The 15,000-nt window shown below is 47.3% G+C and overlaps 1 protein-coding gene across 2 annotated transcripts in view; it reads right to left on the bottom strand.

Moving 5' to 3' along the window:
* Window positions 1–3,695: 3,695 nt before the first annotated feature.
* The window catches only part of LOC118376198 (prospero homeobox protein 1-like), a 44,114-nt gene continuing 32,809 nt past the window's right edge, over window positions 3,696–15,000 (bottom strand). For both annotated transcript variants that reach the window (XM_052523841.1, XM_052523842.1), the window contains exon 5: window positions 3,696–5,740. In XM_052523841.1, the coding sequence (XP_052379801.1) occupies window positions 5,555–5,740 (186 nt within the window). In that variant the 3' untranslated portion in view covers window positions 3,696–5,554. The remainder of the gene's footprint in view (window positions 5,741–15,000) is intronic.

Consider the following 15,000-nt stretch of genomic DNA (forward strand, 5'->3'; position numbering starts at 1 on the left):
GTATATATGAGCCATGGCAATTTCAGATGGAATTACTGCACTAGATCTGATTAATAATGTTATACAAAAAGCATAAACAAAATGCTATATACAACATATTGCTAAATAATACAAAGGCAGTATTTATCACTTTAAATTCCACGTCATTGATATTTACAAAAGAGCCCCCCGAAAAACTACTAGTGAAAACCATTGAGAAACAGACCCCCTTAAAGCAGGTCATAAAATGAATGGAAATTTACTTCGCAAACACACACACATGTCGCCCAGCCGTTAATGAGAATCATTTACATTTTGGGATGGTACTCACAGGGGTGGGGGAGAGTACCATCCCAAAATGTAAGCCTCTGTGTTGAGAATTGTGTCACTCACTGGTTCACAGGTTCTCATTCTCACACAAACACACACGCATGCATGGAACCTCAACATTATCTTAGCCCTTTTTCCACAAAGATTAAAACTCTTGTTAAATCTGTATACCCCCAGCATTTAGACTAGTTCTATTATATCCCAAAGACACAATGCATAGTGTAGGGTAACTGACTGCTGTACAGTATGTTTCCAGTAGTGTTTTCCCCTCCACTCCTACACCAGTCATCTATGGGGACAGTAAGTTCCAGTTTTTCTCTCACTAAAGTCTCTCTTGGTTCGTAAAGAGGGAAACACCAACGCCATTGTGTGGGCCAGTCTGGATCCACTGCCAACAGGGAACTATGACATCATAATGAAGGGACAACTACGCCATGTTCTGTCAGCAGAAAGGGGATGCTGACTCAGATTGAAGGGCATCGCCCACACAGGGGAACATATATTCCCTTCAGGGCATGGCGGGGCGTTCTTTGGGAAAGACAGGTTGGAGAGCATGTAGTGAGAGTCTATGTCATATCTCACTCGTTCTCTCTGTCTCTCTATTTGACATCCCTCCCTCGCGCTCTCCCCTTCCAAGCCGTGTTAGACTCGGGAGCGATCGTTCCCTTCTTCAACATGTACAGTTACAGCATCACATTTCATGCCGCCCAAAAAAGGATTCAAAAACACAAGTCTGTTTTTTTATCTCCAAAATACACCCAACACAAAATGCGAATAAATCAAATGAAAAGTGTTCACAAAACCCGCACAAACTACTTCTATTGCTTGTATTCTACTTTTAGGAGACCAACGAATCGCTTTTTTCCGTAACAGATCGGAAAAAGTAAGAAATCACAAAAAATTCTCTCAAAACGTCATGCTTTATGACACAATCCCTGACAGAGATCCTTCCCAAAAGTTCACTCCTATTAGCTTTTTTTGTAATCAATTTGTATTTTACAATTGAAAAAGAAAGATATATTTGCAGTTCGATATCATTTGAAACCAAACAAAGCAATAAGAAAAACCTAAACAAAGATCCTTCTAATCCAGTTAAAGAAGAGTTGTTATTAACCAGCAGTAATCTGTTTAGAAATAAGAGTCAGGAATAATCTGTTCAGCTGCACAATGCACAGGAACTGCTTCTTAGGGTGGGGCTGTAGGGGGGAAGGGAGAGGGGATGGGGGGTGATATTAATCCGTGTATCAGATAAAAGTGTCCTTCCTATCCTTTGTTTTGTGTTACAGGTTCTTTTAAGCCGTTGGCTGGTGCTTTGAAACACAGACAAACCCATCATCCCCACTCTCAGGACTTGGATCTTAAGAAGAACCGTGTCTGCGGGTGAACATAATGAAGGGAGTAGCTCTCCGCCTTTCTCTCCTCCTTTTGTCAGGCGCTTTGTGCTGCCTTTACAAGTCAGCAGGTTAACCTGCTCCTTTTCATCTTGTGACACACCAAACCAAAGCCGACGTGGCTGAGGTCGGGGCGATGACCAGCGAGCACACACACACACACACACACACACACACACACACACACACACACACACACACACACACACACACACACACACACACACACACACACACACACACACACACACACACACACACACACACACACACACACACACACACACACACACACGCCCCCACACACACAGCACGCACACACACACAGCACACGCACACGCACACACACACACTCACTCACTCACACTCACACACACACACACACAGTAGCCTATGTGATCTTTCAGTGCTTAGAAAGTACTTCAAAGGACAAGTAACTACTATTTGCTATATTGTATTCGTAGCAAATTCAGTGCCGGTAGCTTCAAACAAAACAAGATAACAGGATTCAACAAGATCAAAATGTTGAATGTCAACGTATTTCACTGGTATGAATCAAGGAATGGTGTTTCTGTGTGAATGCATCAATACCTGAATAAACTGCATAGGGACTCTCATGGAATTATACTGTATCATTGTCAGAATCTTTAAGTATACAATCTATAGATGCGCTTGTTTGGAATTGAGAGGATCATGTGAGTTTTGTTCCATGTTTAGAGTCTTTGGGCTCTATTAAATCTGTTTTGCTGAAGCGTTACAGATTGCAAGATAGAAATTTAAAGGTAATTTCCTATTGAGCTGACATCTGCAGTGCGGGAACATTGCCTTTAAATTTCAATCACGCTGTAACGATGAATTTCCACAGACGGATTGAATAGAGCCCTTTTGTCTCTGTCTTTATGGTTCTGAGAGGTTCATTTCCCTCTAGGCTGAGTGGTGACCTCGAACCTTGCATTGTTCAGGGAGAAAGGAGCAGCTAGCACGGAGCCAGGTGAATATTGCAGAGAAGAAGACATAGGAGGGGAAAGGTGTCTGTGTCCATACAATTACTATTAATGAACATCTGTGTGTCTCTATTGTCTCAGTTTTTCCCTGACCTTGTGAGCTGACAAGGTAAGACTCGAGGCCACCGTTTTAGGCTATAGATAGAATCTGTTTTTTTTCTGGTCAGCTGACATGGTCTGGAAAATATACATCTCTCCTCACTTTAATATTTGGCTATCCATTTGTTTATTTACCTAGCTATCTATTCGTTTCACTGTTTTTAAATACAATTCCATCAAATATTAGTACAGTGCTTTGTAGTAAAATATTATATAAACTTTTAATTTGCTTGGAACGTAGCTTCATATTTGTTCTCATAGTTAACCTTGTCATTAACTTCATCACAGAATGAAATAGTTTGACTATTTATGTTGCTGAGATAAATTGCATTGCAAAAAGCCATTATCACAGAGAAAACTGGGGCCTTCCCGGGTACACTTTATTTTCCAGTACTTTTATTAAAGTCCTATGTTTACTTGGTATTAAAGTACCTGGCAATGGTAACAACAGAATAATGAGCTAATAATGATACTTTAGTTTGTCTGGGATGTATGCACCACTGCATACCATTTAATCCCTGGTCATAACCACATCTCTTTCATTTGGAATAAATGAAGTAGCAGTAAGTAGCTTCCGCTCCTCATTGGACTGTAAAATAAAGCATTACCGCCTTCCCATTCATCCACACATACCATGTCTCACCAACTGTGTCGTGTGTATGAATGAATGATGAAATCCTGACTGAATGGCCCGTAAATGTGCGGGGCTAACATGTGCGACATTGCTATTTCAACGCTGGAGTCGATGTGGCCTTGAAACAATGACAAGTCATAAAGTCAGACCGTAACCGGTTTGTCTTAATGCACTCAAAAGGTCACACGCTGGGTGTTTCTGTGTGTGTGTTTCTCTGTGCGCGTGTGGTATGTATTCGTGCACGTGTGTGTGTGTGTGTGTGTGTGTGTGTGTGTGTGTGTGTGTGTGTGTGTGTGTGTGTGTGTGTGTGTGTGTGTGTGTGTGTGTGTGTGTGTGTGTGTGTGTGTGTGTGTGTGTGTGTGTGTGTGTGTGTGTGTGTGTGTCGCTGCCCACAGACCTCTGCATTTGTACACTGCCACTGGTTGCACCATGTGCTCTTCCAAACCAACACCTCTTCAATTTTACAGCATTGTTTTCTATTTGTGTAAAGCCTAGGGTTGAGACTCATGTTCCCCTTCTGTTTTTACTTGAGCCTCAGGACTGAGGCCTACTCCCTCCGCCAGTGTCTGCCTTATCAGCAGAGAAGATCAAACACAACTTGGACCCACACAAACAGACAGAGGGGGGGGGGGATATGAAATGAGAAAGAGGCTTGTGCCTAAATTGCTCAGAGAAAAGTAATTATATGTAGAGAATTTATACTCTTTCGGAATATTAATAATAATTTATTTTCTGTAACGTTGTCAAGAGACAAACAAATCTGTGCCAATCTTTAGCAAGCAATGATGACAAATAATAATAATAACAACAACAAGAATAAGAATAATATACACCCAATAAACACAATACCCTACTCGCAGAAAACACACTTCAAAACATCATGGTAGAGCTCATTAGGTGGCTGATACCAGTCCAGACCAGTACTCGTAGTCCAGACCAGAATACCAGTCCAGACCAGTACTCGTAGTCCAGACCAGTATACCAGTCAAGACCAGTACTAGTAGTCCAGACCAGAATACCAGTCCAGACCAGTACTAGTAGTCCAGACCAGTATACCAGTCCAGACCAGTACTAGTAGTCCAGACCAGTATACCAGTCCAGACCAGTATACCAGTCCAGACCAGTACTAGTAGTCCAGACCAGTATACCAGTCCAGACCAGTACTAGTAGTCCAGACCAGTATACCAGTCCAGACCAGTACTCGTAGTCCAGACCAGTATACCAGTCAAGACCCGTACTAGTAGTCCAGACCAGAATACCAGTGCAGACCAGTACTAGTAGTCCAGACCAGTATACCAGTCCAGACCAGTACTAGTAGTCCAGACCAGTATACCAGTCCAGACCAGTATACCAGTCCAGACCAGTACTAGTAGTCCAGACCAGTATACCAGTCCAGACCAGTATAGTCAGTCCAGACCAGTATACCAGTCCAGACCAGTACTAGTAGTCCAGACCAGTACTAGTAGTCCAGACCAGTACTAGTAGTCCAGACCAGTATACCAGTCCAGACCAGTACTAGTAGTCCAGTATTGTCCAGCAGTTAATAAAGTCATTAGGCTGCAGGCAGCATGGTGTAGTGTGTTGTCCTCCCTGGGACAGCCATAGTAGTGGGAACCACCTATTAGGGAGCAACCTTGCACAGTGGGGTGAGCCTATTGAGCACCCCAGTAACATAGGGCCCCTCTGTAGTGTAGTGGCCAAAGTCTATTGGTGACCACACTAGGATTGTAGGGTCCTCCTTAGAGTAGGTAGGGTACAGGCTAGTGGGAAGCCCCTCCCTGCGCATAGTGGGGATCCCTCCCTAGTGTTTCTAGTCAATCAGGGCAGAAAGGTCAGGGTTCACACAGTCCAAAACACCCAATAGGATCAACGTCTCTTCAGATCAGCAGAATCATTTAAAAAACAAATAATAATCCTAATCATGGGAATAACAACAACACAATAGTTAGATCATTTAGGAACAGGCCAGGAGGCTTCAGATGGGGCGGAATGCTACTTCATACTTCATACATGAACAAAAAAACAGGAAAATCATAGAATAGGGAAAGAAATAAAAATATGAAAATCTGAAAAAGCAGAAAGCGTCGGGCGGGGGGGCGGAGGCGGAGCAGGGATGGTTACTCATGTAGAAGCTCCTGGAGACAGTTGGGTGACTTGAAGACCTCGGGCACATCGCTGTCCAGCTTGCAGATCACCTTGTAAATGGCTTTTTTCCAGGATGGGTCCACGTCTTTGCCTGCCACGATGGCATTGAAGAACTCACGCAGCGTGATCTGAGCCACCTCCAGGAACCGCTCTGGAACCTGCACCCACACACACAGAAGACAGGGGGCGTTACTCCTGGTTCTCCTGATGGCTTGGTGAGGTAGAGCACAGTGAGAGCAACACCCTAACAGTGGGTTTGATGACTGCAACAGCCATATATACTGTACACTGAATATATGGATGAACTGTAACAATCATATTAGAATATTATCAGACCATAATATTTACTCGTCCTAATATTGATATATTTCTTAACTCCATTCTTTTACTTTTAGATGTGTGTATTGTTGTGTATTGTTAGATACTACTGCATTGTTGGAGCTAGAAACACAAGCGTTTCGATACACCCACAATAACATCTGCTAAATGTGTATGTGACCAATTACATGAATGAACGGTCTCACATTTTGCAAAAATTGTAGTTGTGGGGTGGGAAGTCATTGTATCATTTACAGTAACACACTGTTTTTATGTGAAACAGAATAAAGGGTTTAGTTAGTGGCTGTGATGAGAAGCCCTGTGGTGTTCTGTAGTGTATCTCCTGCCTCTTCAGTCGCTACTTCCTTAAAAAGCCCACTGAAATCCACACTTGTATTGCGACTTATGACGGCTCATTTCTTGTCAATTCTGAGGTTTATATCACCACCTTCCTCCTCCCCTCCTCCCCCCAGCATCAGAAAGACGTCTTTATGGGTATACTGTAAATCTGAACCCAAACAACCGCATGCAGGGAGCCTGAAAAGAGGAAGTGAAATGCTTTGGGAACACACAGACACACAGGCTCTTTAGTGTCCCTCACAGCTCTGCTCACTGACACCACAGAGATTATTAGTCTGGCAAAGATCTGTGACACCTTCCACCGAGCCAGCACTCACACACACATATGCACGTCTGCACACATAGACACACACCTCTTGAGCCAAGGAGATGACACATCCCACACTGTGAGAGAGAGAGACATGACGCACACACGTGTGCACGCAAGCACGTGCATGCACACACACAGACTCACACACACACACACACACACACACACACACACACACACACAGCCCTGGTGTATTTGGCTGATCCTCTCTCCTTCACTCAAAGCCCCAGAGCGATGCAGCCTTCAGGGGTCACCTGCTTGGATAATGCTGACTGCCTCCCTGCCTGTCCGCCTCCCTTTGCAGCCACAGACACACACACATACAGAAGCACACACAGGCAGACATGCGAGTAGACTCACACACACACACCTGCGCACACACACACACACACACACACACACACACACACACACACACACACGAACAGGCATGCTCAGACACACTCACACACCCAGCAGCTTGCCCAAACGCCTGACTGTGCGCACTCGACTCCTCTCCTCCTGTGTCCTGCAGATACTCATCAGGAGTGTCAGGACACAGCAAGGTTAGTGGCCACCGGAACACACACACAGACAGCACTGGACAGCCAAACACCCCCCTCAGGGTGATGAATGGAGTGTGTGTGTGTGTGTGTGTGTGTGTGTGTGTGTGTGTGTGTGTGTGTGTGTGTGTGTGTGTGTGTGTGTGTGTGTGTGTGTGTGTGTGTGTGTGTGTGTGTGTGTGTGTGTGTGTGTGTGTGTGTGTGTGTGTGTGTGAAAAGGTGAATCATGAATAAGAAAGTGTATGACTGATTTGTTGTTGTAATTGTGTGCTAGAGCAGTGAAGGGTCATCCAGGGCTACAACAGTTCATTCAACCTACTGTACAAAACACCTCATCTTATTCATGTAGAACTACTTAACAACACAATCTAAAAAACAGACCCAATTCTGTTTGGGCTTGTGCCACTGAAAAACAGTGACACATTGACCTGGGAAGCAGCAGACTGTGACCCTATAGACACCAGCCCGGCAGGCAGGAAGGCAGGCAGCGGTCTAGTGCAGTGCGAGACGCAGGGAGTGCTGCATTACTAAGAATATTCCTGCATGGAATTTCTCCTGACGTTTTGACTATAAAAGGACAGTAAAACGCTGACTGCAAGGAGAAGGCAAAGTCAAGGAGAAAAGGGCATTGGTATTTCAGATCCTCTTGACTGAGAGAGCGAGAGGGAGGGGGAGGGAGAGCCGAGGGAAGGAGTGGTGAGGGAAGTAGAGAGAGGAAGGGGAGAGAGGGTGTGAGGAGAGAGAGAGGATGAGGGAGGAAGAGGGTGCAAGTGAGAAAGTAAAGACTGAATAGAAGCAGTGAAAGGGTGAGAGGAGAGGTTTAGAGGAGAGGAGAGGGTGAGAAGAGAGGGTGAGAGGGGAGGAGAGGAGAGGGTGAGAAGAGAGGGAATGAGGACAGGGTGAGAGGAGAGGGAGAGAGGAGAGGATGGGACGGAGTGGGAGAGGGAAAAAGGAGAGGATGGGACGAGTGGGAGAGGGGAGAGGAGAGGGTGAGAGGAGAGGGTGAGGAGAGGTTGAGAGGACAGGAGAGGGTGAGAGGAGAGGTTGAGAGGAGAGGGTGAGAGGAGAGGGAATGAGGACAGGGTGAGAGGACAGGGAGAGAGGAGAGGATGGGACAGAGTGGGAGAGGGAGAGAGGAGAGGATGGGATGAGTGGGAGAGAGGAGAGGGTGAGAGGAGAGGAGAGGGTGAGAGGAGAGGTTGAGAGGACAGAAGAGGGTGAGAGGAGAGGTTGAGAGGACAGGAGACGGTGAGAGGACAGGAGAGGGTGAGAGGACAGGAGAGGGTGCGAGGAGAGGGAATGAGGACAGGGTGAGAGGAGCGGGAGAGAGGAGAGGTTGAGAGGAGAGGGTGAGAGGAGAGGGAGAGAGGAGAGGATGGTATGAGATGGACAGGGAGAGAGGAGAGGGTGAGAGGAAAGGGAGAGAGTAGAGGGTGAGATGTGAGGGAGAGAGGAGATGGAGAGAGGAGAGGATGAGAGGAGGGGGTGAGAGGAGAGGGTGAGAGGAGCAGGAGAGAGGAAAGGGTGAGAGGAGAGGGTAAGAGGAGAGAGTGATAGAAGAGGGAGAGAGAGAGGAGAGGGAGAGAGGAGAGGGTGAGAGGAGAGGGAGAGCAGAGAGGGTGAGAGGAGAGGGAGAGAGGAGAGGGTGAGAGGAGAGGGAGAGAGGAGAGGGTGAGAAGAGAGGAGAGGGAGAGAGGGAAGGATAAGAGGAGAGGGAGAGAGGAAAGGATGAGAGGAGAGAGAGAGGAGAGGGAGAGAGGAAAGGGTGAGAGGGTAAGAGGAGAGGGTGAGAGGAGAGGAGAGAGAGAGGAGAGGGAGAGAGGAGAGGGAGAGGGGGAAGGAGAGGGAGAGAGCAGAGGGTGAGAGGAAAGGTTGAGATGAGAAGATGAGAGGAGAGGGAGAGAGGAGAGGATGGAGAGGAGAGGATGAGAGGAGAGAGGAGAGAGGAGAGGGAGATGTAAGTGGAGAGAGAAAAGCAGGAGCAAGAGAGAGTGGGAGTTATTCTTGTCCCTGAGCCCTTTGTCTGTGATCATGTGTGCGCGTGCGCGTGTGAGTGTGTGAGTGTGTGAGTGAGTGAGTGAGTGAGTGAGTGAGTGAGTGAGTGAGTGCGTGCGTGTGTGTGTGTACGAGCTGCCTGCTTGTCGTGGCCAGCAGAAAGCTTTAACTGTTTTGTCCCCCTTTCTGTCCCCTCTCTGTCCCCCCCTGCTCCCCCATCCCTCCCTCCCTCCCTCCCTCGGGTCAGCTATTGGGCCTTTGTTCCAGAGGCATTGTGGGGGATTATCCTGTGTGGCTGCTCATTCGCTCGGTTGGCCGGTAAACAGGGCCAATCGCGACGCTCACAATCCTTCATACATATTTCATAGGGCTTTTAACAACTTCTCGCTGTCCAAATTAAAGGAGGGCCCTACAAAGACACGGAGAGGAGAGAGTGATGTCTGAAAGGGGCAGAAAAGGTTGGGGGATAACAGAATAAAGGTAGAGAGAGAGAGAGTGGGGGGGCTGAAAAAGGCAAATAGGGTGACTGAATGAAAGGAACGACGTATCTGAAGCTGACCTCTCTAAGTCAACCACACACACACACACACACGCACACACACACACACACACACACACACGCATGCACACACTCACCCAGATGCAAACACACACACACACACACACACACACACACACACACACACACACACACACACACACACACACACACACACACACACACACACACACACACACACACACACACACACACACACACACACACACAACACACACACACACACACACACACACACACACACACACACACACACACACACACACACACACACACACACACACACACACACACACACACACACACACACAGATCACACACAGACACACTCACCCAGATACACACATACAGACACACATACACACACACACAGACACACACACCCAGATACACACATACACACACACACACACACACACACACACACACACACACACACACACACACACACACACACACACACACACACACACACACACACACACACACACACACACTCACCCAGATACACACACACACAGACACACTCACCCAGATACACACATACACAGACACACTCACCCACCCACACACAGACACACTCACCCAGATACACACATACACACACACACACACACACACACACACACACACACACACACACACACACACACACACACACACACACACACACACACACACACACACACACACACACACACACACACACACACACAGACACACTCACCCAGATACACACATACACAGACACACTCACCCAGATACACACACACACAGACACACTCACCCAGATACACACACACACAGTCACACTCACCCAGATACACACACACACAGACACACTCACCCAGATACACACACACACACAGACACACTCACCCAGATACACACATACACAGACACACAATGGTGCAGCACTGCAAGTCACATTCCCTTTCTGCTGATGAAGACATCAGACTTTCTGGAATATAAATGTTTTTGTCCTGTCACACACTCAGTGTGTTCTGGACAGGGATAGAGGATGGGAGAGAGGGAGGGAGAGTGGGAGGTGGGGCAGTGAAAGTGTCCAAAACAAGAGCTCTCATGAAAAGAGATACTATGCTGCTCTTCCCCAGTGTAACACAATATGAGAAGAGGAAAGGAAAAGAGAGGGAGAGACACAGAAGGGAAGAACAAAAAAAAGCAGAAGAGTGTTGTTGGCAACACTAATATTTTACCCAGCATTCATTAATCTCACTTTGTCTTCTCTCTCCTCACACACACACATACACAGACTGATCACTCGAAATAGCCAGCGACTTCGGGCGTTTGAGGAGGTCCCCAGAATGTCTATACACGCCTTCCACGACACTCACAATGTTGTTTTTTACCATGACCCAGCAGTGGGACTCTGACGCTCGGAGCGCGCTGCTTAGACCACTACCACAGCTCACTATGCTCTAGCAAGACATGAGAATACTTGATGATACTTGGAGCGCGCTGCTTAGACCACTACCACAGCTCACTATGCTCTAGCAAGACATGAGAATACTTGATGATACTCGGAGCGCGCTGCTTAGACCACTACCACAGCTCACGATGCTCTAGCAAGACATGAGAATACTTGATGATACTCGGAGCGTGCTGCTTAGACCACTACCACAGCTCACTATGCTCTAGCAAGACATGAGAATACTTGATGATACTCGGAGCGCGCTGCTTAGACCACTACCACAGCTCACTATGCTCTAGCAAGACATGAGAATACTTGATGATACTCGGAGCGCGCTGCTTAGACCACTACCACAGCTCACTATGCTCTAGCAAGACATGAGAATACTTGATGATACTCGGAGCGCGCTGCTTAGACCACTACCACAGCTCACTATGCTCTAGCAAGACATGAGAATACTTGATGATACTCAGGAGTGCGCTGCTTAGACCACTACCACAGCTCACTATGCTCTAGCAAGACATGGGAATACTTGATGATACTCGGAGCGCGCTGCTTAGACCACTACCACAGCTCACTATGCTCTAGCAAGACATGAGAATACTTGATGATACTCGGAGCACGCTGCTTAGTCGACTACCACAGCTCACTATGCTCTAGCAAGACATGGGAATACTTGATGATACTCGGAGCGCGCTGCTTAGACCACTACCACAGCTCACTATGCTCTAGCAAGACATGGGAATACTTGATGATACTCGGAGCGCGCTGCTTAGACCACTACCACAGCTCACTATGCTCTAGCAAGACATGGGAATACTTGATGATACTCGGAGCATGCTGCTTAGTCCACTACCACAGCTCACTATGCTCTAGCAAGACATGGGAATACTTGATGATACTCGGAGCGCGCTGCTTAGACCACTACCACAGCTCACTATGCTCTAGCAAGACATGAGAATACTTGATGATACTCGGAGCGCGCTGCTTAGACCACTACCACAGCTCACTATGCTCTAGCAAGCCATGGGAATACTTGATGATACTCGGAGCGCGCTGCTTAGACAACTACCACAGCTCACTATGCTCTAGCAAGACATGAGAATACTTGATGATACTCGGAGCGCGCTGCTTAGACCACTACCACAGCTCACTATGCTCTAGCAAGACATGAGAATACTTGATGATACTCGGAGCGTGCTGCTTAGACCACTACCACAGCTCACTATGCTCTAGCAAGACATGAGAATACTTGATGATACTCGGGAGTGCGCTGCTTAGACGACTACCACAGCTCACTATGCTCTAGCAAGACATGAGAATACTTGATGATACTCGGAGCGCGCTGCTTAGACGACGACCACAGCTCACTATGCTCTAGCAAGACATGGGAATACTTGATGATACTCGGAGCACGCTGCTTAGTCGACTACCACAGCTCACTATGCTCTAGCAAGACATGGGAATACTTGATGTTACTCGGAGCGCGCTGCTTAGACCACTACCACAGCTCACTATGCTCTAGCAAGACATGGGAATACTTGATGATACTCGGAGCACGCTGCTTAGTCGACTACCACAGCTCACTATGCTCTAGCAAGACATGGGAATACTTGATGATACTCGGAGCGCGCTGCTTAGACCACTACCACAGCTCACTATGCTCTAGCAAGACATGGGAATACTTGATGATACTCGGAGCGCGCTGCTTAGTCGACTACCACAGCTCACTATGCTCTAGCAAGACATGGGAATACTTGATGATACTCGGAGCACGCTGCTTAGTCGACTACCACAGCTCACTATGCTCTAGCAAGACATGGGAATACTTGATGATACTCGGAGCACGCTGCTTAGACCGACTACCACAGCTCACTATGCTCTAGCAAGACATGGGAATACTTGATGATACTCGGAGCGCGCTGCTTAGACCACTACCACAGCTCACTATGCTCTAGCAAGACATGGGAATACTTGATGATACTCGGAGCATGCTGCTTAGTCGACTACCACAGCTCACTATGCTCTAGCAAGACATGGGAATACTTGATGATACTCGGAGCGCGCTGCTTAGACCACTACCACAGCTCACTATGCTCTAGCAAGACATGAGAATACTTGATGATACTCGGAGCACGCTGCTTAGTCGACTACCACAGCTCACGATGCTCTAGCAAGACATGGGAATACTTGATGATACTCGGAGCGCGCTGCTTAGACCACTACCACAGCTCACTATGCTCTAGCAAGACATGGGAATACTTGATGATACTCGGAGCGTGCTGCTTAGACCACTACCACAGCTCACTATGCTCTAGCAAGACATGAGAATACTTGATGTTACTCGGAGCGCTCACTATGCTGCAAGACATGAGAATACTTGACCACTACCACAGCTCACTATGCTCTAGCAAGACATGGGAATACTTGATGATACTCGGAGCGCGCTGCTTAGACCACTACCACAGCTCACTATGCTCTAGCAAGACATGGGAATACTTGATGATACTCGGAGCGCGCTGCTTAGACCACTACCACAGCTCACTATGCTCTAGCAAGACATGGGAATACTTGATGATACTCGGAGCGCGCTGCTTAGACCACTACCACAGCTCACTATGCTCTAGCAAGACATGGGAATACTTGATGATACTCGGAGCGCGCTGCTTAGTCGACTACCACAGCTCACTATGCTCTAGCAAGACATGGGAATACTTGATGATACTCGGAGCACGCTGCTTAGTCGACTACCACAGCTCACTATGCTCTAGCAAGACATGGGAATACTTGATGATACTCGGAGCGCGCTGCTTAGACCACTACCACAGCTCACTATGCTCTAGCAAGACATGGGAATACTTGATGATACTCGGAGCGCGCTGCTTAGTCGACTACCACAGCTCACTATGCTCTAGCAAGACATGGGAATACTTGATGATACTCGGAGCACGCTGCTTAGTCGACTACCACAGCTCACTATGCTCTAGCAAGACATGGGAATACTTGATGATACTCGGAGCGCGCTGCTTAGTCGACTACCACAGCTCACTATGCTCTAGCAAGACATGGGAATACTTGATGATAATTGATGGTAACAGCTCGTCGTTCATTCTTTTGTTTTAAGTCTCCCCAAACCATAGACCTAACATGAACCACTCAGAACAAATGTATCTAAACTTGAAGTCTGTTTTGACAGAAACGTGACCACGCGGAAACTAGGAGATCTTGTTGCGGCCACATACATGCCCCCCCCCGCCCCCCCGCCCGCATGGACCAACACAAGTCCTGCTGTCAGTATAGTAATTATTGAGCAAGAGAAGACAACCTAGCAGCCCACTACTGAGGACAGAGGGGGTGAGACGAGGAGACGAGGTGGTTTTGTGGACAAGCGGCACAGATGAGGCATTTAATCACTCTCATTCATTCTCTGTCTCCCTTAACCCCCCCTCTCTCTCGTGACAGGTTGCTTTGAGACAGAGGGATAAGCTCTCCTGCAGAAAGGGGGAATCGGATTTCCTCTTTTTTGATGAGATAATAAAATATGACAGAGGACAATGGCAGCGCCCAGACTGCTGGGGGCTGTTCACACAACATCATCCAAGCTGTCTTAAGACTGTTTAAACCAACAGCAGAAAGGTAGCCAGCCTGGGGGCCTAAATCCACTCCTGTTCAACGGGACGCTGTGTGTGTGGTGTATCTGTGTGTTTGTTCTGTAAAGCCTGAGAAAGCCCCTCTATGTGACTCAATGAATAGTGTTTGTTTGGCCAGCGTGTTTTCTCCCTGCCTTTGGGAACTGTCAGGAGATGTATTGCACCTTCTATTTGCTCAGCGCTGGACAAACAAAATGAGACCCTGGAAGATAAGCTCTGTGTGCGCTGGACTAGCCTTGAAGGATGCATGCC

The sequence above is a fragment of the Oncorhynchus keta genome, chromosome 8 (genome assembly GCF_023373465.1).
Source record: "Oncorhynchus keta strain PuntledgeMale-10-30-2019 chromosome 8, Oket_V2, whole genome shotgun sequence".
Classification (NCBI taxonomy): domain Eukaryota; kingdom Metazoa; phylum Chordata; class Actinopteri; order Salmoniformes; family Salmonidae; genus Oncorhynchus; species Oncorhynchus keta.